At 30.8% G+C, this 26,624-nt stretch overlaps 1 protein-coding gene across 1 annotated transcript; it reads left to right on the top strand.

Annotated features, from left to right (window-relative positions):
- The first annotated feature begins 10,824 nt into the window (after nt 1-10,824).
- Nucleotides 10,825-17,534, top strand: LOC123221918 (eukaryotic translation initiation factor 3 subunit H-like). The gene is made up of 12 exons (XM_044644896.1): nt 10,825-10,959; nt 11,046-11,125; nt 11,232-11,348; nt 11,431-11,534; nt 13,176-13,242; nt 14,121-14,254; nt 14,334-14,382; nt 14,807-14,878; nt 14,967-15,068; nt 15,143-15,210; nt 16,251-16,403; nt 17,176-17,534. Exons 1-12 carry the CDS (start codon nt 10,950-10,952, stop codon nt 17,231-17,233), a joined length of 1,014 nt encoding a protein of 337 aa, XP_044500831.1. The 5' UTR covers nt 10,825-10,949; the 3' UTR covers nt 17,234-17,534.
- The last annotated feature ends 9,090 nt before the right edge of the window (nt 17,535-26,624 follow it).

Here is a 26,624-nt window from a genome sequence, read left to right as displayed (position 1 = left end):
GAAGACTTTTGCACACGTTTGGTAATTTTTTCCTCTACCCAAGGTGTTACTAGGTTAGTGCAAATATCTACAAATTATATAAATGTAAACAGATATGATGAGTAATTAAGTATAAGTTTACATACACACATTTATAACATATTATAATATTGAATATGTACTTACTTACATGATTTCTTCTTTCATAAAACCATCGTTGCAATATACCTTTGATGAACTCGATTAGTATAGTAATGGGTAAACCTCAAGCGTGTTTGACAAGTAAATTAAATGACTCAGCGATATTGGTAATCATTGTATTGTACCTATGTCTTGAGAAATATACCCATGCCTATCGATCAAAACCTACCTCACAGGTATGCTATTTTATCAGGGTGCATATGGGCCAATGACTTCATTATCTCTCAGAATTCATACTTTATGTACGTTTTGGTTGTTTTCCAATACATCCATACAACTTTTGCAATCTTCTTGTACTTGGATCGCATGTTACAATGGAGGTGATGATAACAATAGTCACACTAAGGAATACTTCAGCCATTAGAGAAAATATACTGACATGTTGATCTGAAATCATGGCTAAATGAGATACCTCACTAAAACAATTCTTTAGCTTTGTTAAAAACCAACACCATATGTCATGGTCTTCCCTGGAACCAATGCCAAAACAATGGGTATATTTGATTATTACCATGCAATGTAACAATGATAAATAATTGACCCAAATATCTACCCTTTAAGAAGGCAGCGTCAATACAAATGACTAGTCGAATATATTGTTGGAATGCACGGATACTGCAACCCAATGCCATATAAAAGCATTTAAATCATTCCTACTCATCTGTTAGTGTATGTGTCAATTCCCAGACTACAAGGTACTAGATTATAGTTATACTCTGATAGTAACATAAACGATTCTTTTGGTGTGCCATTTAATGATTAAAGTGCTTAATTTCTCGTCTATCATGCTTGTGCGTATGATATATCAATTTTATATTAGTCAACGATGTCCGCAATGATCTCTTTTGATCGATAAACACGATCAACTAATATAAATTTGGTCCTCAAAATTTGCCCTCAAGCTATGATATCTGGTCTCTAGAAAATATGTGATGGCTATTCAAACAACGTAATTCAAAACTATCACTTTCTCCTACCCTAATTGCATGTGCACACCACTTACATTCTTTGTTATGACATTTAAACACCCGTCTACCCGTGTCTGACTTGTCCACTACAAACTGATATCCCTTTTAAAGAGCATCTCGACTTATCGCATCAATGACATATTGTTTACTTGAAAATAATATCCTAATTTTTAGAGAATCACTATTGCTTGACACTCTTAGGCTTTTGAATGTAGATTGTTGGTTAGGAAAAGGTGGTGACCAATGAAATACATAAATACGAACATTCCCACCATCAGGATTTATTTACAAAAAACTACTTGTACCTTTGATATTTTCATTAACATGTGTCTTCCCTTGGACCTCTGATTCCTCGATAGGAATATCATACACAACTTTTCTGTCAAATTCACTCCATTCTGAAAATTTTTCTTTGTTGCCATGAAGAAATTCTTTTGTATAATACAATGCATCAACATTAACATCATTTAAATACGCAAAATCTTCCTTTGAAAATTTTTATTTCGAATTGATCCCGATATTTTGAATAATTTCTAAACCAATATTTTGATCTTTTGGATAACTACTTGACTTATCACCTTGTAAATCCTCATCTGCTTATTGAGCCTCATAATTATCATCATTAACTATAGTTGTTACAAAAATAAGAACACATTCTTTGAAAATGTTAGATAGACCGTTAAGAATTTTAACATCTTCATCATTCAAAATTTCAACCAGGATGCTATCATCAAGATGTTTTGGTTTCATTCTTAATTGAATACTAAATATTCTTCGATCTATATTACACTTGTCGTTCACCATTTAGATTAATTCCTCGAATGTCGTGTGCTCTGAAATTTTAATCAATTTCTGTTACCTCCAACATATTTTATTACATTGTCACCCATTTTTGTCCATTTTCCCCTAATCTAATTAAAACATATTCAACCATTTAGATTAATCATATAATAAAATATATAATCAACATAAATAATATGATTGAAAACACTATTTACAGATTTCTATTGCACAATTATACATATTCTATATAGAGGCAAATAAATATTTTCCCAAATTAGTATCGTATTAATCAAAGTATATTAATAGTTACAATATATAAATATTATTTTATCCAAAATATTGTCTAACATATTTCTGACACCCTTCATTGTAAAATATCATTTTACCTTTAAATATTGTCTAATTTAACTTTTAACACCCTTTATTGTAAAATATCATTTCACCTCATACTACATAATATTTACAAAATAGGCCATATAATTTTTATTAATTTACTTTTTACACAAAATTATAATTTATTATATAAAACATCATATATAATTGTATTATTAATAAAATAATAATAATCGAAGTTATAACAGGTATAAATATCTCGATATCACGAACTTTTTTCTTCTCGCTCGAAATCTTGAACATGAACTTCTTTTCTCTTTCCAGAAATCTCTTTCAAATATGTTAAAAATAATAAAAGGGATATGGTTTATATAGAAATAAAGAAAGGATAGTTTTGATATTTTTTTGGGGTATTTTTGTTTAAGTCCCTTGAAATAAGGGTATTTTATTTAAACCCCAAAATTAGGGGTAAATTTTTTATTCCACTTAAAAAAAGGGTAATTTTATTAATTTCCCAAAATATAGAATAAATGAATGATAGTTTTGGTATTTTGTAGGATATTTAGGGTATTTTTGTTTAAATCTTTTAAAGTATAAGTATTTTCATTTAAACCCCAAAACTAGGGGTAAATTTTTTATTACCCCAAAAAAAAGATAATTATTTTAATTTCCCCTTTTTTTTGGGTTGTGATCTGCATCTGGTATTGTCTTAATTTTTTTTACTGGCACAGTGATATGGCTGGCAATCTGTTTTACTATTCCTTCTTTGTTGTTTTTATTGTCTATCTGCCCTGGTAGCTCCTTTCCGTCGAATGAACAGTAATTGTTTTGTTATGCCGAGATTCTTTGTCAATTTGCTTTGTCACAGTAAGGCTACTTGTGTTGTTCTGTTATGTTGAGATTCTTTGTCGATTTGCATTGTCACAATGGTGCTACCTGCACTAATTTTTTTTTTTTAGTTAATGCCCTAGTTTTTTTTTTTAAGCTAAGTTTCTGCGTTATTTAGCATCACCATCTTCACTGCAGCATTGTCACATTGGTGATACTGATGTTATTCTAAATTTTTTTTTTTTTTGGGTTAGTTTTTGTCTATTATTATTCTAATTGTATTATGTTATTGAAATTATTAATAAGGATCACTTTTAGTTTTAAAATTTTTTCTGAACTTTTAATTTAATTATCTAAAATTTTATTTTAAGATAAGCAAAAAAATAGAATTTAAATATTTAAAAATATAAAAAATAAAATAAATGATATTTGTAAAATTTATGAAAAGTATTAATTGTTGCAACCAAACTCCAACACTTCTAACCAAGATAAAAAAGTTCAAAACCAAGCTCACTTCATTCACCATTCGGCCATCTAAGCTTCATTTGAGCTTAAGTCTTTCAATTGGGTGCAATCTGGACACTTGAGTCCAAGATTAACATACAAACCCAATTGAGTTACTTATTTGTTTAAGTGTTTTTTAATTAATTGTGTATTATGCTTAATTTTGTGTTTATGTATAATTGAACTCCATTAGTAGATTTGGTTCATCACGGGAATAGCAGGCAAGTCAAAGAGAGCTACATTAAAGGAGACAAAAAGACATTTGGCAAGTTAAGAATTCTCATTTGACAATGACAAAGGATGACACTTTGGGCGGCTTTTGTCCCATTTCTTCTTTGATCATGTCATATAAATTAAAGTTATTTGGATTGAAGATCTCAAGATGTCATATTTTATTATTGTTTGAATTCAAATTAGCTTAGTTTATTATATTTTATACCTTATATAAAGGCTTATCTCTTTCATACACAAGGTTAGACTTGATTATTGCTTAAGCTTGTTCTTGCAACTTATATTCCTTTATCCTTACTTTAGCGACCAGAGTTAGGTAGTAGAAGAACCTTAGCCGGTGGTTGTTTCTTTTAAGCCGAGGGTGCCCTTAGGTCTCTTGTTACTTTGTTCAATTCATGTACTATTGTGTTTGTTCTTCCTCGGCTGAATCTTATCCTTGTGTATTGTTAATAGGCCAAATGAATATTTCCCACCCAAGGTTTGATGTTTTCTCAAAAGTCCCCCCTTTAACTATGGAAACACTAAATACCCACCCATGACCGGTTAAATTTAACAAAACCCTAACGCCTGAAAATTTTATCTCCTTTTGCCCCCTTAAACTTTAAAAACTAAAAATTTTCCCTCAGCCTAAGTTTTAAAAAATGGCAGTTTCACCCTAGGGTTTGGTTTTGAAATCTCTGCCGACTGTTCCGACTCCATTGTCGATAGCCTCTCCCTCCCGAAGTAGCCTCTCCTTTCGGCGAATGCTTTCCTCCCATTTGGAGGCTCGATCGACGTCGGATACATTTTGGGAGACGGAGAGGCCATCGACAATGGAGCCAGAACGGTCGCCGGAGATTTCAAACCAAACCCTAGGGTGAAACTGCCATTTTTTAAAACTTAGGCTGGAGGAAAATTTTAGTTTTTAAAGTTTAAGGGGGCAAAATTAGTTTTTATTTTAGTTTATTTTTAATATTATAGCAAAAATGACGATTTTACCCTTACCATTATTAGAGTTTTGTTAAATCTAACCGGTCATGGGTGGGTATTTGGTGTTTCAATAGTTAAAAAGGGGATTTTTGAGAAAACATCAAATCTTGGGTGGGAAATAGTCGTTCGGCCTTGTTAATATTTGAAGGTAACTCACCTACCATCACTACAACTTAACTTGGATCCACATCATATGACACCACAGTAGATTGGACTCGATTTGATTATGGAGCAAAATGAATATTGAACTTTGATTGAAAAAAAATTTATTTTGGATTTAATTTAAACTAAATAGATATTAAATATTCAAATTAATTCGAATTATGTTTGTTTTACAAAAAATATTTTTAATCTTTAATTTACACTTAACTCATTCGATTTAAGTTTAAATTTAACCCAAACTCTCACTAGAATTATTAAATCAAATAAGTTAAAAATTTTATCCGTTAGAAAGATTTAAACCCAAACTCTTATTTTTAAGAAAAATTATAATAAATGCCTAAAATTAAAGGGTGTTAAGCAAAATTACCCAAAACTCTAAAGATGAAGCAAAAATGCCCTCAATTTGGGAAATGACCAAACTGCCCTTATATATAAACCCCACATTTCCTATAGATTTACTGTTCAAATTCAGATCTCCTATGGGAACAATGAGTTTTCGTCTTTTTTGTCAATTTTTTGTGTTTTTTGGCAATCGAAAATAACAAATAAGGATAATACATCATCCTACTTCTTGTTTAAATCAATTTATTGTTAGAAGTATTGAGATTTGAGAGAGATTTTGAGGTTTGAATTTTTAGGGTTTTGATTTTGAACTATGCATAAAATGTTTTGGTTCTTGATTGTTTTACTTGAATTTCTTGAGGAGTTTTGTGTTATTGGATGTGTAGATTTGATTTGTGTTGAAATTAGAGGCTGAAATGACGATTTTTGGTTGAAAAATGGGTTAGATCTATCGGCACTACGGTAATCTCCCACGAGCGCCTGTGGGATGGGGCGAAATTTAGCGTTTTCAAAATTTTAGGGAGAGGGGAAAGAGGGGGAGATCCACGGGGTCCATGGGAAATTTTTCACTGAACTGTGGGGCAGTCCTTGAAAACTGTGGGTTGTGTGAAAATTGACTTTTTTTCAACTATATGGCCTATAGAAGATTAAAAAATTGATAAGGGGGCAAAGGAAAAATATTGGACCTATTAAGAGTGAAAAATTTATAAGGGGGTAAATTGATATTTTTCACATTAAGGTTTTTTAATGTGTAGTTTTTGAATTTCATATCCGTTTTTCCTGTTTTAAAGTTTTTTGAAATATAGTTTTCAAATTTACCATCCGTCTTTTTATTTTTGACACGTTTTATGATGTAATTATGAAATTTCAATTGATTTTTCAGTTTTCTTATTTCTAAGCTATTTGAATGTGTAATTTTTGAAATTCAGATTCGTTTTTTCAAATTTTCGAACGATTTTTTAAATGTTGACATTATAAGGTATTTTAACATATAGAATTCAAATTTCAGTTTTGATTTTTTGATTTTTGTCATTTTAGGATATATCGACTCTCACTTTTCAGATTGTCGAGCGATTTTTCGATTGTTGACATTTTAGGGTATTTCAATGTACAGAATTTGAATTTCAGTTTTAATATTTTTATTTTTGTCATTTTAGGATACATCGACTCGTACTTTTCATATTTTCAAGTGAATTTTTTATTATTGACATTCTAGGGTATTTCAACGTATACAATTCGAATTTCAGTTTCGTTTTTCTAGTTTCTACCGTTTAAAGATTTTTGGTTTTTCACATTCTAGGTTATTTCTACATGTAGATTTCAAATTTCATTTATGTTTTTCAATATTTGTTAATTTATGATATGTTGATTTGTATTTTTTTTATTTAACTCCCTATAATTATTTAACATTTTTTTAACACCCTTGTATGTTGTCTCGTATCAAAATGCATCTATCTATTCCTAACATTTCATTTAAAATGTTCTTACAATGTTTAATATCAAAATACCTTCATATTTTTATAACATTTTTTAGCCCTTTATAATTATCTAACACTTCATTTAACATATTTATATATTGTCTTGTATCAAAATATATCTATTCATTCTTAATATGTTATTTAAATCCTTATATATTGTGTAATATCAAAATGTGTCCTATATTTTTTTAACATTTCATTTAACCCTTAAATTATTATCAAATATCCAAATACCCCTTTTACATGACATACAAACTAGATTTAACAAATAAAATTAAGTTTTGAGTTAAGGTTTATATAAATACTTTTTTTTAACGAATTAATTTTTTCGATTCGAATTAAAAAATACGAACTTCTTCCTTTCAAACAAACCTATAGTAATTGATATTAAGTAAAAATGAGAGTGAGAGTGAGTGTTTAAGTGATATGAGAAATGTATGTAATGAGAGTAATAGTGAGAGGGTTTATATAGATGTAGTGAAGGGTAATTTTGGTATTTAAAAAAAATTAGGGCATTTTTGCTTAAGAATAGGAAAAATGGATATTTTTGCTTAAGAATAGGAAAATTGGGTATTTTTACTTAACAAAGGGAAATTATATTAAATAGCCAAAATTAAGGGGGTCTAAGCGAAATTGCCTAAAACAATCAAGTTTAAGCAAAAATGCCCCATTTTTGTGAAATGACCAAACTGCCCCTTATATAAATAAAGAAATTTTCTTATTTCCTACGTTATTTTTCCACGGTTCTATGTGCAAATTCAAAGAAATCTTTGGTTCCTACAGTCATCCCACGGGCATTCCACAGATGAAGAGATTTTTGTCGATCTTTTTGTTTTTCGATGACTGAAAATGGTAAAGAAGGTTAGTACATCTTCTTTACTCTTGTTTGAATCAAGTTATTGTTATTATCATCAAGGCCCACCACAAGGAATAAATGACCTAGATACTGACCTTTAAGGAAAACAACGTTAATGCAAATAACAGGTAGGAGATATTCTTTGAATGCACGAAAGAAACATCCTAATGCAATGAAAAAAATACTTAAATCGATGGTCATCGTCCGTTTCAATAGCTGTAACAATGCCCGGATTAGTACATTGTAAATTGTAACAATAATCTGGTAAGAGCATAAATGATTCCTCCGGTGAGCCCCTCAATGAATTTAAAGCTCAGTTTCTTGCCCGCCAAGCCTGTGAATATGAAATGTCAATTTTATACCAGTCGACGATATCCACAATTATTTCTTTAGGTCGATAAATTTGATCAATCAGCACAAACTTTGACCTCATTAATTGACTTAAAGCTCGGGCCCTAGCTTGTCTGTGATGTGATATTATTTGATCAACTGAACATATGTGGGTTGGATTCATTTGGTTGATTTGAAACACTTCATCAACTTTGGACTTGCTTGCATGTATATACCACTAACAATTTTCAGCCTTACACTTAATTTCCCATTGCCCTTTGTCAGACTTCTTGACCATAAATTGAAATTCTTTTAGTAAGGCAAATTGCTTCACAACATCTTTCAATTGTATTTTATTATAGAAAATATCACCAAACTTTACACCATTCTCCTCTCGGATTGATCTTGTACCACCTGATGATATTGATGGCTATAGAGAAAAATCAGTAAGCCACCTAAACGGATCAGTTAGGATATTGTTAAAAAATGGCCCAGAATAATTTTCACTACCTGAAATAGGATCTTCAAGCTATAAACTATTCATACCCTTGGTAACAGGTGATATATACTCGGGTTCTGCTTCTTTAGAAGGAATATCGGGTATATCATTTCCATTAAAGTCACTCTAGTTACCCTATCTTTCTCTCCATGAGCCCATAAGTTTGCAATATACAATGAGTCATTACTGAAATCAATTAAGTTTTCCAAATCATATTCTTGTTTCACCCAACTAATTTCTTCATCATCATCATCATCATCATCTTCTTCTTCTTCCTCTTGTCCTTCAATTGGGGTACATGTAACAAAAACATGAATACATTCCTATAAGTATTGAGACATATTAATAAGACCCTGGATATCTTCATCATTTTGGATCTGTACGGGACAGTCCAACTCAATTTTTCTTAACTTCATTGATAGTTGAAGATAGTTTTTCATTGGATCAAAACCGCAAGTCTCCTTCAAAAGCTTAATAAATCCCTCAAATATTGTTTCATAAGGAATTTTGATCAATTGTTTGGATCCTCTAACATATTTCATTGTATTGTCATCACCTTGAATCCATTCTCCTTGGTAACGAACCAATGCATAATTATTCATTTTAATTATCAATCCTGCAATGACAAGTTTTTGAAAAAAATTATTCATTTATAACAAAAAATCTGTAATAACTATTTAAAACAGTCTTACAATTATTAATATCAAAATACCCCTCACATTTTTCTAATATTTTATTTAACCCCTTATAATTATTTAACATTTTATGTAACACCCTTGTATGTTATTTTGTATTAAAATGTATCTATCTATTCTTAATATTCCATTTAAAACGTTTTTACAATGTTTAATATCAAAATACTCCTTATATTTTTTAATATTTCATTTAACCTCATATAATTATCTAATATTTTATTTAACACCCTTGTATGATATCTTATATCAAAATGCATCTATCTATTCTTAATATTTCATTAAAAACGTTCTTACAATTTTTACTATCAAAATACCCTTTATATTTTTCTAATATTTTATTTAACCCTCTAAATATCTAACATTTTATTTAACAACCTTGTATATTATCTTGTATCAAAATGTATCTATCCATTCTTAACATTTCATTTAAAATGTTCGTACAATGTTTAATATCAAAATACCCTTATATTTTTATAATATTTCATTTAACCCCCATACTTATCTAATATTTCTTTAATACCCTCGTATGATCTTTATTATCAAAATATATCTATTTATTTTTAACATATTATTTAAATTTTTCATATATTATGTAATATCAAAATACACCCATAATTTTTCTAAAATTCTATTTAACCCCCTTTAATTATCTAATCTTTCATTTAACACTCTTTTATGTTGTCTTCTATCAAAATACATTTATCTATTTTTAACCTATTATTTAAATCTTTCATATATTATGTAATATCAAAATATTTTTTTATATTTTTTTGCCTCCTATAATTACCTAACATTTCATTTAACACCCTTGTATATTGTCTCATATTAAAATACATCTATCTATTTCTAAATTTTATTTATAATGCTCTTAAAATGTTTAATATCAAAATACCCCTCATATTTTTATAATATTTTATTTAACTTCCTATAATTATCTAATCTTTCATTTAACACCCTTTTATGTTGTCTTGTATCAAAATATATCTATCTATTCTTAAAATGTTATTTAAATCTTTTATATATATTATATAATATCAAAATACCCCAATATTTTTTTAACATTTCATTTAACCCCTATATTATTATCTAATATTCAAATACCCCCTTTACATGATATACAAACTATTTTTAACAAATAAAATTAACTTTTGAGTTAAGATTCGTATAAATATCTTTTTTTTATAAATCGACTTTTTTCAATTCGAATTCAAAAATATGAATTTCTTCTATCTGAACGAATCCGTACTAATTGATATTGAGTAAAAATATGAGTAAGAGTGAGTATTTGAGTGATATGAGAAGTGTGTGTAATAAGAGTGAGTAAGAGGGTTTATATAGATGTGGTGAAGGGTAATTTTGGTATTTTAAAAAAAATTTAGGGTATTTTTGTTTAGGAATAGGAAAATTGGGTATTTTTATTTAAGAATAGAAAAATTGGATATTTTTACTTAATGAAGAGGTAAAAAAGATATTTAATTTAATTTCCCCTTCATAAAAAGGTAAAGTGAGCATTTAATATAATTTTCCTATTTTAAAACTCTATCCTTTTACAAACCCAAACCATTCCTTGGGTTGCATGTATACCTTTAGCCTAGGTCTCCTTGGGCCCTTTTAAGGCCCAATCACTTCATTTTTTAAATAGTAATAATAATTAAAAAACAGAATTAAAAAAAAAACACCAAACTCTTTACCCGGAAAGGCCTATAATCGACTAGGGTTTTTCCAGACCCAGACGCGCTACACCAGAGCTGAGAGCTTCCAGAATCGTTTGAGTATTAAATTTTCATATCAATGGCTAACTGTGAGTGAATTTCTCTCCTTCCAGATTTCATTCAGACAAATTGTGCGCCTTTATTTATTAAAATAGGTTTTGGTTGTATTTTGCAGCCATGGCAAGGTCGTTTCTTCAAGTAGCGGCAACGGAGGAAGTTGCTACTCCTCTAAGAGTTGTTCAAATCGAGGGACTGGTAATTTTATTTCTCTTTCTTTGTTTAATATTTCGAATTTTATGCTTTTTTTTAATCGTTGATGATGGATAATATATTTCGTTAATTTTTTATTTATGACGAACAGGTTGTATTAAAGATAATTAAACACTGCAAGGAGTTTTCTCCAGCGTTGGTGACTGGTCAGCTTCTAGGGTTGGATGTTGGTAGTGTTCTTGAAGTTACTAACTGTTTCCCCTTCCCGGTATGATAAGCTTTTCACTCAAATTCCTAAATAAGATAATATTCAGGTGTAAATACTGAATGCTTTTTGAATCTGAATACAGATCCAGGAAGAGGATGAGGAGATTGAGGCTGATGGTGCTAATTACCAGCTTGATATGATGAGGTGTTTGAGGGAGGTTAATGTTGATAACAACACGGTTGGATGGTAAGCTTTACTAAATTTAATTTCCGGCTCTGATGAGTGGTTAATAAAAGTTCTATTTGCTAAAAGTGTGAGAAACAAAATTTCTAGGGTATTAGATATTTATTGAAATTTTTTATTAGCATCCCTCACAGCTAATCATAAATTTAGGATAAAGTTTAAAGAATTTTTTTAAATAGTAAATAAACGTGCTAATTCTTGCTTTTCAGTTAAATTTTAGTGATTTCACATCCTGAAGGATTGTACAAGTTCTGTAGAGTTCAAGTTGCATGGTTTTCTACGATTACTTGAGTTCACTGTAGTATGTTAAAGATTCCAATATTCATGCAGTTTGAATTTAGATACTAGGAATTAAGAATTTAAAGAAGATTTGGCCGACAGAAACAATTAGACAAGAAAGAAGTCTCAATAGTGAGGGGAGCAGATAGATGAAACCCAAATTAGTATTTGGAAAGGATAGGAAAAGGGTAAACAAGAATAAGTGATGCGGATCGAGCTACTGCACACCCTCAATTATGACTCCAGGCTACCAGCAGCAGGGAGACTCTCTAAAATGGTCCCAAACAAGCAGTTCACACACCAATAACCACAGCACAATAAATGTAAATGATTGTAACGGTATTATTGTATAGCAAATGACAAAAGTACTTTCGAAGCTTGTATTAGACTAATTCAAATGAATACAAAAGCAGTCCCCGTTTGATAGTTGAAATTGCATTACATAAGTCAGGCAACCCACATTATGAGGGGTAATACAACTAATGAATTCCCAGCAATGAACTAATCACCACTGATGAATCCCCCAAAACCTTCCAGCTACGAGAGGCTGGCTCTTCCCGTCTGCTGTTCTATTTTCTGATTGTTCGCCTTTTCCCTACCCTCTCCAGGTTTTTCTATCTGTTCTTCTGCTCCTCCCTTGTTGCTCTCCTCCACTCTTTTGGTGCCACATCAGCTTCCCTTGACTTGATGGTTCCCAATGTCTGCTGCCCGTTTATCTTTTCTGCTTCCTGTCGATCTTGGTCTGCTGTGGTTTCCTTAGTTGGCTGGTTGACATTTGTTTCATAATTTGCTGCAGTTTCCTTAGTTAACTGGCTGACATTTGTTTCTCCTGCACCGCTGCCGGATGGATTGTTGCTGCTAGGTGGATTAGTGCTGCCAAGTGGACTTCCTCTTTTATCTTTTTCTGTTTTCCTCCTTACATACACTTTCACTCTAACAGTAAGCAACTTATAGATATCTAGTTCCAACTAAATTTTATCACCTTTGGTTTACCCTAGTTGATACTTTCGATGGTTTTACTTACTGATTTAAACACATGAAATGAGTCCCAACCTAACATTTAGTTACTCTAAACAGCCTAAAAGTACGTTCAAATCCATGATAAAAATTTAACTAAAAAATTTATTTACAAAATAGTGAAAAACAAAAGCTGGTTACAATTTTATAAGTAAAATTCAGTGTAAAAATAGAGTTTGGGGAGTCTTTCACTCACCTTACATAATTTATTTACTGTAACATTCATTATTCCTTGGTTGAAGGGATAATTTGTTGTAGTACCAATGAATAGATTGCACTGGTTACCACTTATGAGACTTTCTTGATCTTTTTCTCAATACAATGAAGCCCTTTCTCTAATATTTTCAGGTACCAATCGACACTGCTGGGCTGTTTTCAGACAGTGGAACTGATTGAGACATTTATGAATTACCAGGTATGTTTCTTGTTTGCTTTCTATTCCTTAGTAAAGGATATGCTCTCCAAATTGCTGTTATAGTATTCTTTGCCCTTTATTGTTTCAGTGCTTTATCAAGCAACATATATCATGTTTCACATGTTGTAAACAGGAATGCTTTTTTTTTTTTCTGTGGAATGTAGGTTTTGAACCATGAGTAAATTTTTTTTTCTGGTTCAATGGTGGTTAGGTTGATATTGGTTTCACAATAACAACTTTAAAGAAGTTTACTTAGGGTTTAGAGTTTAGGGTTAAAAGTTGACTTGGCGAAGAAGAAAAGAAGAGTCGAGGTGAGCCTGGCATTTACACCTTGGGGATACCCATGTAATCACATCTTGGAAAAATGCAGTCAGATGCCAAAATGGAGGTCTGAATTTTCTAAATCATACAGGAATATGATTCCTATTTGGAAAAAAAGAACTGGATCTTTACTATGGCAAAATTGGTATAATTGATAATAAAATACCACATGACTAAAGCTGAGATAAGATACATGGGCATTGCTACAACTCATTCCAGGAGTTATGGAATTGGAATATCTACCTTTGATTTGTTAAACCTAATAAAACTTGATGTATCTAGAACTAGCAAAATTTAAAGGTACTCAAAAGTATTCAGCAAATTATCTGGTTGATTGTGTTGTTCTGTTATGAGGGTAATAGTGTGCTGATTTGTTTGTTGCACAAATACTGTCAAAGAAAGATAAGGTCTTCCTTTAAAGCTTCCAAGGGAACAATGAAACTACTGAAAAAAGAAAAATCCTACCACATAGGCGTAACCTTCATTTTATGGCATCATAGCTTTCCTGCTTACTTTTTTCTTTTGTTTCATTTGTACTTTCTTTTGGGTGGTTGCAGGAGAATATTAGACGTTGTGTGTGCATAATATATGATCCTTCGAGGTCAAATCAAGGCGCCTTAGCTCTCAAGGCTTTGAAGCTTTCTGACTCTTTCATGGATCTTTACCGCAATAACAATTTTACTGGAGAGAAGTATGGGAATTTATGTTTTCATTTCAAAATATTTGTTTATGTAAATTGTCAATTTAAATGCTTGTATGTGTCCCAACAGGTTGAGAGAGAAAAACTTGTCATGGGTGGATATTTTTGAGGAAATTCCTGTAAGCTTATGAGCCATTTCTTCTCTTTCTGCAAATTTATAATCATGTCTGTTATTTCTTGCTATTGTTTTTCACACTGTTGTTTAATTTCTCTAAAGACAAAATTATTGTATGTGGTTGTTACATTGTTTTTCTTACTGGGTGAGGGAGAATAAAAAAACACTTCATGTGGTGGTCATTCACTTAAGAGTTTATTTTTTCCTGTTGTGAGATCTTAGTCATTTTTTGTTCTGATTAATTGATTAACTGGCCTAATTTGTGCCTTGATTTGCATTTGAATTCTAGCTGCAACTAATGTATATTTTAAAGATCATTTGTATTTGGAAGTGGAAGTGTGACATTTATTATTTTTTGTTGATGCTTTGTCTGCATTTGATTGACAAAAGGGGTATTGTTGCAATTTGTGGTGGTGTTTGTATCACAGATAAAAGTATCAAATTCTGCACTTGTCAGTGCTTTTATGACTGAGCTGGAAGCTGATACACCAGTTACCCAGGTAAGTTAGCAACTGCAACTGGAGAACTTACAGCTTGATCATGAATCTCAATTTAATCTTACTTTGGAATATTCTGGTGCTTTGTTAGTGTGATTATGACCGCCTGAGATTATCAAGCGGTCCATTTTTGGCAAGGAATGTGGAATTTTTGATTGAATGCATGGATGATTTATCAGCGGAACAACAGAAGGTTTGTGTCCTCTTTCCTAGTATTGTATTAGTTTCCATACTGTTTCTTTGACATGATTCATGCTTCTCTTCCAGTTTCAATATTACTACCGGAACCTGACGCGCCAACAAGCGCAGCAGCAAGCATGGCTTCAAAAGAGAAGGTTTTTTTTTTTAATTATTATATTTTTGGCTTAACTTTTGAAAGCTTACGATCTTTCTTGCTGTTTTGACCTGTAAATATTTTATGTTTTTGTATTTACATGGTTTTTCTTGGGGTGAATTTGCTATTATTTTCAAAAGCTGTGATTTTTTCTTTTAAGATTAATTCTTGTACCAATCATGGACTGATTTTATTTTAGAGACATATATGGAGGTCCTGTTGATATGAAATGAGACTTCAGATGTTAATTTTGATGTCCATGCTACACTGACCTCTCCTTGGGCTAAGCTATGTTTCAGCATGATGGTAATCCAGTTTGGATACTGAATTTATGTCTGAAACATTGCCATAATATCAAGAAGTCTTATCTTAGATGGGGAACTTTTTCTGGAAGGAAAATTCAGCCTCTTATTTATTTGCCCAGATGAGAAATATAATAACAACGAAGATACTATTCTTGTGACATAAATCTGTCCTGTCTGTGTTTGTGGAGATATTGCACATTTAGTAGGTATGGTTTGCCTCTTATACCAACATCCATGGTTTTCCATGTTCTTTGATTTTGGTATAAGTTTTTTCATATTTGTGGTTGGTGAGATGTAGGACAGCCTAGAGATTCTAGGGATCTAATGTTATTTTCTTATTTCCCTTGAATTTGTTTTTTATTGTCTTCACTAGTTTGGTTGGGGTAAATTTTATTATTTGCTACTCAGTTTGTGTTTTACTAGTTTTGACTACCCGGCTCTGATAAACCAAGTCATAGGCTGTTTTTGTTTCTCAGACTTTTGATTATGAAATAATATTAATTATCACCTTATAATCAATATTGTTTCCTAATCAGTCTTAAGGAACATGAACAACTGAAATGGTTATTTATGGGGACCAAGTATTTTTAGGTTTTGATACTTCAGCAACATTTCATATTGTCTGCTTTTTATGCTGGATGTGGTTGCCCCCTAGTTCATTTTATCTTTATTTGCAGACCCATGGAACATAGCACCCATTTACATTAGTTAATATAGATTCTGTTTTGTTTTGTAGGGATGAGAACAAGGCACGTAAAGCTGCTGGGGAAGAACCTTTACCTGAGGAAGATCCTGCAAATCCCATCTTTAAGCCAATCCCAGAGCCATCCCGCCTGGAAAGCTTTCTTGTAACAAATCGAATTGCAAACTACTGCAACCAAATCAATGGGTATGCTATAAATCTTGGAAGACTTGCATAGATTTCATTCTTTCTTGCATCTTTTGATTGCAAAATGGCCTACCTGGTCTTTACCTAGATTTCATTTGAATATCACAACTTAAGGTACTCCATACCATGGCCCTTGCTGATTTTTGAACAACAGTTTTATGATTTGGCTTCACAATCTGTTGATAAAAGTTTTGTGCTTCTTTCTATCTTCATCTTATTTTAATATTAGTTTAATTGTTTTGGAAGCTTTTAGGGTTGGGAAGCATAGGATGTTAAAGGGAATTTTTACTGCCCTTTTACCCCTTAACATTTTGATTCAAAAATATGATGTGAAATGATTTGTGTCAAGATCATCTGGTGACTCCTGAAAATGGCATGAATTTCCTTGCTTTCTATACCTTTTGGTGTGCCTTATTTTCGTGGATATATGTCACCAAAATGTGCTTGTGGCAATTTCTAATGGCTCTTTGATTTGATGCTGATGGCTGTAGCTGTAAAGAGTGTACTTATGAGATTACTTGCCTTAAATTTCTTGTAAAATAACTTCTCTTATAGAGTTTTACTCATTGCAATTTATTCCTTTATCAGATTTCCTATTTAATTGCAAAATTTATCCTGTATTATGGTGTCCCCCCATGACAAAAAAAACTTTGTGACTTTGCTTTTCGTTGGAGAATGAAAAGGTTACATGAAAAGGGTAGATTATGTCCTCTGGGGCAGTGGAATTTACTAGGTTGGGGTGATTAATAAATTTTTGTTTGACTGGTTGCAGGGTTAGCGGACAGAGTTTCAACAGACTATATTTGATGAAGGCTTTGCATGATAACTGATTTTAAGCTTGATACTTTTTGACTCCTGTCATTTTGCGATTGGTCATTGATTGCTTGTAGGCAAATGTTGGAAGACAAAAAATTTGGATGGCAAGTAGGCAAATGTTATTTGTAATATGTTTTTGACAAGAGATTTTATTTATATTTACTGCACTTTGGCCATCTTTCTTCAACAAGTTTAGATAGGCAGCATTTAATATACGTGATTTTAATTAGTACGAATCCGTGATCTTACGAATCCGTGATAGGGAATGTTCATTTTGAGTTTACTTTGAATTTATAGTTCGAATTTGTTGTTTGAGTTTGGTTGTTATTTATGTTTCAAATCTGTGCTTGAATTTGACCCAAATTGTTTTTTATTTGAAACTAAATTAACATGGGGAAATCAGATATGGGTGGTCAGGTGGTCATGGAAGTACGTGTGGAATGGTAAAGATGGGTGTTTATTTTGGTTGCATGGAGAAACGACCTAGGAATGGTAATTTGTTATTACTGGATTTATGTATAATAATTTATATTAATTAGATTTTTTTCATTTCTAATTTATAATAATTCAATCACTGTAATAGTACTTAAACACCGTCAAGGACCGAGGTAACTTTGCCATTTTATCTTTCCATGTTTTAACATTAGCACTCTTTTGTGACAACTTCAATTTTACGCTCAAATTCAAGAATTAAATGTATAGTTTTCACCAAATATTTATGCTAAACAAATAATAGTTGGCCATAAGGGACCAATAAGTGAAAAGAAGGTTGAAATAAATCAATACTAATTTTTTCTACATTAGTTGTTATAAATGAACCAGTGCCTGTTTAGTCCAATAATTAAGTCTCCATTGTAGATCAATTAACATGTTATTACTTCGATTAAATTGGAAAGTAATATACATTTATGTAAAATAACGTGGCGATCCTTCAAAGTCAAACAATGGTGGATTTTACCAAATAAAACAACCTATTATTAATCAATGGTGTCTTTTCCTTTGACAATAATTTAATTGTCTTTGAATGACTAAGTCTTTACCTTTTCAAATTGCCTCATACAAAAAAAAAAAAAAAAAAAAAAAAAAAAGATTTGAATACATCTAGATTGTGCAATACTGTGTTTCTCAATTTCATTAAATAACTTGATATTTAATTCAAAATTACTTATTTATATAATAATACATTATTATTAATATATAATTAATTATTTATTGATAATACATATAATTTTATAGATATTAAAAGAGTAAAAATATATATACAAATAAATTGTAAAAAATTATTTATATAAATTGAGATGGTAATATCTAATTGAGTGATCAGTTTAATTTCAAAAAGACGATCTAATTTAATTAAGAGTTTATTGTTAATTAAAAGAAAATTCCACCCCAATCCACAATTATAACGATTCAAATAAGTAAGCGTTTTTAACCTCAAAGATACAATGACTTTTAATAATGGTAGAATTCAAAATATCATTTAAAACCAAAGACAATAATAGAACAAAATTTCTCTATCCATGCAAATATAATCTTCTATAAACATTACATGTTTAAATAATAATTTAGTCTCAAAACTATAGGATTCACCAAATATTTATACTAAAAATATATTTGTTGACCATAAGGATATGACATTAAACCAACCATAAATCAGAAGAAACCCTCAAATGTCATAAATCTAAGATAATTATAATTTGAAATAATTAATAAAATATACAGCACATTTCATATGCATTAGTTAAGACCTGTAAACCGTGTCAGCCCATCTAAACATAGCCTTCTTATGAAATCTAAACATAGCCCACGTTATTAGCAGGCTAAGACGTTCTTCTCTAAGTCGAATGAAATTAATTCCCAGGAACAAAAACAAAGATAACAAGTTACTTACAAGAACAAAACGAAAATAAAAAGAAAAGAAAAGAAAAGAAAAGTTGGCAGACTGCATTAGTGGTACCAGTATTGAAAAACGTGGCAAGTTGTAATTGGTTGGAAATAAGAGGGTTGTGGCACCGTATAGGGAAAAGACAAGAGAAGAAGTCACGGTGGAAGTGCAGGCGTTGGGTTGGTGGGGGCCCAAGCGACATTACACTTTGTTTTCGCTCACTTTTATGTGTGTCTCGTGAACGTTGTTTGGATCTTCTCATGTGTTGCCCATGTCATGCCACCTTCAATTGCGGGGAATATTTTATACTTTTTTTATTATTTATATTGACCGCAATGCTATTAGTGATTATTTTGTAATGTATTTAGATTTTTTTTATTATTTAATTAAATATCATTTATTTTTAATTTAAAAATATTTGATATTGAAATGCTAAAAATGTAGTATTCGGCATCTAACATTTATAATTATCTTCGATATGACTTTATCTTTTGAAAGTATTATATAATGAGTTTCTTATCAATATTATTAAATAATTTTTTTTTATATACATATTTAAACTATTATTCAATCAATAATCATTTATTCTATTTCACAAACGATTCTTCACAAAATTCATTACTGAAAATGCTTTTTCCATACTAGTAGTTGCCATTGTTAATTTTTATCAATAAATAAACTAATGAAAATGTTGGAAACAATTTAAATATGTCAAACATAACATTCTATGAATACTATAAATTCTGTGAATATAAATACATGTACCTGACTTTGAGTTTGCAATGAAATCCATTTGAACACGGTATGAGGTGTTGACATGAGTTATTTTCATGGCCTTATTTGCCCATGTACTACATTCTTTTTGGGAGATAAGAACTATTATGCAATTTTAGTTTCGTGTGTGTGGAGAAGAAAAAGAGAAAACATCTTTTGAAAAATATTACGTAAAAAATTAACTTTGAGGGAAGACAGTTTTAGATTTTAAATAAAAATCCAACTGCTAATAACTTTTACACCAACTACCTTTCATAGTTAAAGTAAACTAGATTGGATCGACCCATTATGGGTGGACACAAACCTAATATCTCTAGCTCATGTATGACGAAAGACCTGAACAAAAAAAAAAAACTTATTTACAAAAGTCTCATACGAAGGTACATTTCATATTTGCAAATATGTCGTATAACCTCACGAGCAACTTGCACTTGGGGGCTAAATACTATGTATCTATTAGGAATAACATAATTGTTTCAACCTAAATAAAAGAAAATAAAGCTTTAGGCTTGTAACAGCCCCAAATTTACTCAATAACACTAGCTTCCTTCAATCCCTCATATATTATTGTGTTATTTTCCTATGTATCTATGATCAAGTCCATTCTCTCATATAAGTGATATGATCGGCAGACCAATAGACACACTTAATATATAAGTTTTCCTCTTCTACTCAAAATTTTTAATTTAAATTTAGTTGTTTTTCTAGTCATGTTCCATAGATCGAATTATATGTGGTCATAGGTGTCAAGCTGAGATAGCAATACTAAAAGTAAATATCAAACAACAGTAAATAGTCAAAAGGTATCAACATGAGACAATCCTTATAAAGTCTCAAACAGTGCAGGAGTAATGATTCATTATCTTATTACTTTAACTAGTCGTTTTGCTACACATGGTATGAATCATGTGCTATATTGTGTATTTTCTTAAATGTTATTCCCAACACTATACAGATCTTTGTTCAGTTGCTACACCTAGTACCTAACCTGAGTTATTAATCATCATCACATTTGTAGGTATATATCCATATTAAGAATTAACATCTGACATTCATAAGTTGTTTGGACATAGGGAATCTAAATTTATCATTTTCAAATGTATCTATCTATGACCTTATCTTGATCAATCATCAAGAAGACATTTTAATTTCAATAAATCTTTTCTTGAGAAATTTGTTTCCTATTAGCATGCTCTCTTAGCATCACTTTTCTGAAGAATAATATCTCATCTTTGCATGCTTTCTTAGCGTCAAAGATGATTGCTTGTGTGAGTAAGTTAATCTCTAATTGTGTGACATTACAATTTTGTTGAGTTAAAAATGATGCGTATATAGTGAAAACCCAAGAATTTTATGATGCAAGTTCAAATAAAAATAAACTTGAATTCGTGGTTTTCAAATTTGTACAATATATAAGCTCAATAACTTATTAATCATAGTTTATGCAATTCAAGAGATTTAACATATGTCAGATATACTTTTCTTAGAACAATCTCAATTAAAGGATCAGTGACCATGCAATGTGTAAAATTATATTGTATGTTCATTTTTCTTTTAGAAATGAAGTCTCTTAAAACATTGTGTTTAGTGTTAATATGTTTGGTTATTCTATAAAAATTCAGAATCTTTTATTTTAATAGACAACTATTGCTCTAACAATATCATCTTATTTACTCATATTCATGAAGAATCTTTTTAACCAAATAGTTTCTTGCACAATCACTAAATAGGTTATATACTTGAGCTTCGTTGTAGATAAGACTACCTATCTCCTTTTCTTATCGCTCTAAGATATGAACCCTTTCAGAGTAAGAAAGTATTACCAAAATTTGATTTGCGTTGGTCTAAATTACTTCCCCAACTAGCATCTCAATAGCCAATCAAACATAAATTTGATCTGTAATCACATAAACAATAATCCAGAAAGCTTTTTCAAAAATATATCAATATTCTATAGACAACCTTTCAGTGTTCTTTCCAATATTGACTTATATTGACTAACTAGCCTAACAATAAAAACAAATGATTGGGCATGTATGCACCATAACATACACTATACATCCGATGATATTCGAATAAGTAACTATTGACATTTCTCTGCTTCTATCTTAAATTTTGGGACATACCTCTCGACTCAATAATTTATCATTTGACACAGAAGTACCAACGGGTTCATAGCTTACCATATTAGATTGTTCTATAATCTTTTGAATATTATGCTCTTATGATAGAGTCAAAAGTTTTTTTGAACAATCCCTCTCAATTTTAACTCCAAATATGAAATCTACTTTCTCACATCTTGTAGGTTAAAAATATGGGCAACCATCCTTTGATGACCATTACTTCAAATCATTTTTATCTATCTACTCATCATCACACGCATTGACAGAATTACAAATTTATCATCAACTTTGTCACATAGGTATGATGGTCTTGATTAATAATTTTAAAGTCATAAGGTATTAACACTTATAAAATTTCAAATATTAGTGTCTGGATGAGAATTTTAGGTCATTTAATGTTTTTGAAACTTGCACACTCTATGTTTTAAACCTATAACAACAAATTCATATCTCGTTTCACGCAGATTTCTTTGCCAAGTTCTCCACTAAGGAATTTGTCTTGATAATCATATAATATAATTCTAAATTCAAATGTGTTACTACAGTTAGAATCAAATATATTGAAGTAAATTTTATAAATGACAAAAACGTTATTCTTCACAATCTATACTTATTAGGTATAGGTATTCGCTATAAAGCAAAATTATATCTATTTATTGAGTTATCCGTCTTACGATTGATTTAGGGAATCCAATTGTTCTTAATGAGTGTTCGACCTAACGATGAGTCAATCAAAACCTAGAATTGGTTTGTTTTCTACGTATTCCATCTATTCTTCCAACGCATCTCAACATTTTTTTTAGCAAGAGATGAATTAACTTCTTTTATGATTTTAGGTTTTTCATCAGCTTGGGGAGCAGTTGTGAAAATCTTGTTTTCAATTTAAAATGTCACTAGAGTACTTTTGGACATCCACTTCTATGCAATTGAGGATCATCGCTCTTACTATCCGAAATAGATTAAAACTTAATCTTAATGCTCCCACTAGATTGAGATGGACGAAGCAAGCAGTTGAGGATCATTGATCCCACTATCCAAAATAGATTGGAGCTCAATTGCATTCGCTCCTATTGCCTAGAATAAGTGTAGGTATTATCTCTCAAGACTCAACTAATGATTGCTAAAATGTATTTATCCTCATTCTTCTCTCTCTCATTCAGATGAAACCTTTTATCAACATCACCCTTATTAAAAAAAATATCTTTTATGAATGTAGTATTTCCTAATACAATTTCAATTAATCTTTCAGTGGAATCCTCCCCTAATGAACATATACCCATGGGGGGTTCAACGTATCTTATCAAGATACATTCCTTTCTTTTTGGTCCTGTTTTTTTTTTTTTTTAACTCATGGGAAAAGCTAAAGGTAAACATTGCAAAACTACTAAAGTTGCAATCAATTAACTCGGGTTTTTTCCCTAACTATGACTCATAGAGAGTGAAAACAATTGATTTAGTAGACACTCGATTAAGTACGTAAGTAACAATTAACATCATATTATTAAAATGTAAGGTTAATGTTTTGTTTGTGCCATCATTAACCTAACCATTCCCAATAGATTTTAATTATTCTCCTCTACTATACCAATTTGTTATGAAGTTCTTAGAATTACTAATTGCCACACTATTTCGGTCAATTCTTAAAACTCTTATTCATTTTGTCTAATTGATTTTCAACCTTAATTATATATATAATGTCTAAAGTAGTCTACGACTTTTGACTAATAGAGATCAAATAGACAAGATCGAATCGAGCATTGTCATCAACACAAATAATAAAATATGAGATACCTTCTCAAACTTTACATTCATAGGAAAACATATACCTAAATACATAAATTGCAAAAGAAGTCAAACTCTTGTAGCTTTGTTAAATGGTTTTCTAGTAGTTTTTCCAGTTAGGCAATGCATACACATGGACAGTTTTATTTATGTAAAGATTCCTAATAAACTTTCATAGGCTAATTTATTCAACCCATCTTGACAAACGTGCCCTAATATAATATATCATATATTTACATTCATATCTATACATATAAGAGAAACAAATAATGAAAAACTAACATTATCATAATGAAATGTGGTAAACACCGTATAACTATTCAACCAATAAACCAAATCCATAGAAATCAAATCTATTATATCATAGTTTAAAAAGAACAAGTACTTTGACCAAGATTCATCGAATATTTGGAGTATATAGGATTTTATGTAGGTATTGGATTCAACCACCTAGCAAAGCTCATTTGCTCATGTCCATTCCTCTTATTACAACCCTTGTGCTATTGCCTACATACATCCAATTCACCTTCTTCAAAATTTGATAGAAATCCACTAAAGATATTCTAACATGGGCTACATGGTCGATGACTTTTGAGTCCATAATCCATATAGGATAATACTTAGTTAATATTATAGTACTAAAAAATAAAGTTTCGTCACTTTATATAGAATGAGACAATATTATTTTTAGCTACGTTCATTCACGAGCGAAATAACTTTCATTGTTTCTATTACAATAATTCATTTTGTTTCCATCTCTTTTTCCAGTAGTTTTGCCACTTTTCCATTTCAATTCCTTGTTCTTATTCTTTGAGTATTATACGACCTCTTTCCTTTACTCGGATTTAAGCCATTTACTTTTTGAAGTTGATTTTGCAATGTATGTATGAGTACTAGGTCTAGTTGCCTTAAGAACGATTGTCTTCTAGTTCTATGTGGCAAGAACTACTAACAAAAGTCCTTATATTTTTATTATGGGTCATATGCACCTTTATACGCTCCCACTTTAGGGAAAAAATTGCTCTATTAAATGAACCTATTGTTCATTTGTCAGGTTGCGTCTAGCTGACTTCAGTTCTATAATCATATTTGATATTTAATCAAATTAACAATCAATTACCTTTATTTCGGGATTGCAGTTTTTTCAAATTTTTTAATCAAAACCATACTTATGACATATGTAGTTGAACATTACTAGTACTTGTATACTAGAGTGTTATTCATGGAACAAGCCAAGATATCACACGAAGTGAGTCTTGCTTCTGACATGTATGATGTGTATCCACATCCTGTTTGTAAGGCACCATTTGGGTTTTTATCCCTCAGTTAGTTGTGACTCTATCTTAACTTGATTTACAACCTCCAAAGCCTTTTGCTCATCTATGATATTATGCATTTTAAATGATACATGTTAAAATTATCTTCATTCAATATCCTTATTATTCAAATCAGCCATCATGTCCTAAGACATTAGGGGTTAACTAAATCACAAAGACATATATTAGACATAACTCAATCAATGCAACCAAATATACATCAATTGCTTGACATTTAAAGTTTACTATGTTCATTTTATCGAAAGTTTATTGTGTTCTTAATCATATTCCATGACACAAATGCTCGACATTTTAAAATTCAATCTAATTACTCCAATATTAATTTTGGATGAAAATTTCATTAAATTCTATAAATCTCAGAATTCTCACATTTAACATAAATAAAATATATATACAACAAATATATCATTTATTATGATTAGGACTATTTTATCAACTCGTATCATTCTTAGAGTCACTTTATCTATGATAAAGTCTCTATAAAATTTGTGATAGGTCAAATAACCACATTTCGTTAATTTGGGAATAACATCAAAGTGGTGGATTTTCCCTCGTACATTACTAAATGTTGCTCTTTAGCAAGCTGTAATATATTTGCTCAGTATCAAAAGTTTTCAAATTCTTGTGCCAAACAAGATTATTCATTACAAGGCTAATAGTCATGCATAGATATTATTAGACTATGTACTATCTCTTTTCCAATTAAGAGAGTGCAATAGATTATATATAGTCTCAACATGTACCATTACATCATCAGATAATCACATCATTTACACAATGTGATGGTTTTTAGTCAACAAACGTGCATGAATTAGAAACATGTATTTCGAAACACCAATATGCATTTTTGAAAGCTAGAATAAGGTTTTACATGTTTTTACACACCTTAAGACCCATGAAACACATTTCACGTATAGATCCAAACATCACATAGTTGTCACATTTTGTAGACAAGTTTCATGTGCCAAAACATGTTGAAAAGAGTTACCCACACAATGTCATGCAACTATATTCACTTGCCAAATCAATGCTTCCACTCACTATAGTAATGCCTGCACGTGTCTTCACGCGCTAAGAGTGAGCCACATGCACTGCCATGCACTGGGAGAATACTATTACATGCTCACACGCACTAGTTAATGATGAAGGTCAAGTTTTGATTGTTGACTGATTAATTGACTTGGATGGGCATTGATTGGTTCGGGTTAACCTGGTTTACCATGGGTTGACCTGTTGATCAATGGGTTTGGTTAGCCTGTTGACAAATGAGTCGGACAATCGAGTTTTTCCAACTTGATTGCTACCCAGATTTTTGCATGAACCCTAAAAATTTGGTTGTTTAATTGACCATCTTTTGACCATTTTCTGATGATGGGACCATGAGGTTTTTGTAGCCCTTTAGTCATCCTTCTCAGATAGACGATGACCTCCATAGTGGTCGAAATTTGACAAATGATGGCTTGAATGACATTGCATGGGTCACAATTTTTTGACTCTGAATCCA

The sequence above is a fragment of the Mangifera indica genome, chromosome 7, assembly GCF_011075055.1.
Source record: "Mangifera indica cultivar Alphonso chromosome 7, CATAS_Mindica_2.1, whole genome shotgun sequence".
NCBI classification, from domain to species: Eukaryota; Viridiplantae; Streptophyta; class Magnoliopsida; order Sapindales; family Anacardiaceae; genus Mangifera; species Mangifera indica.
The sequence above is the reverse complement of the archived record's forward strand: the minus strand, read 5'-3'. Positions and strand labels throughout refer to the sequence as shown.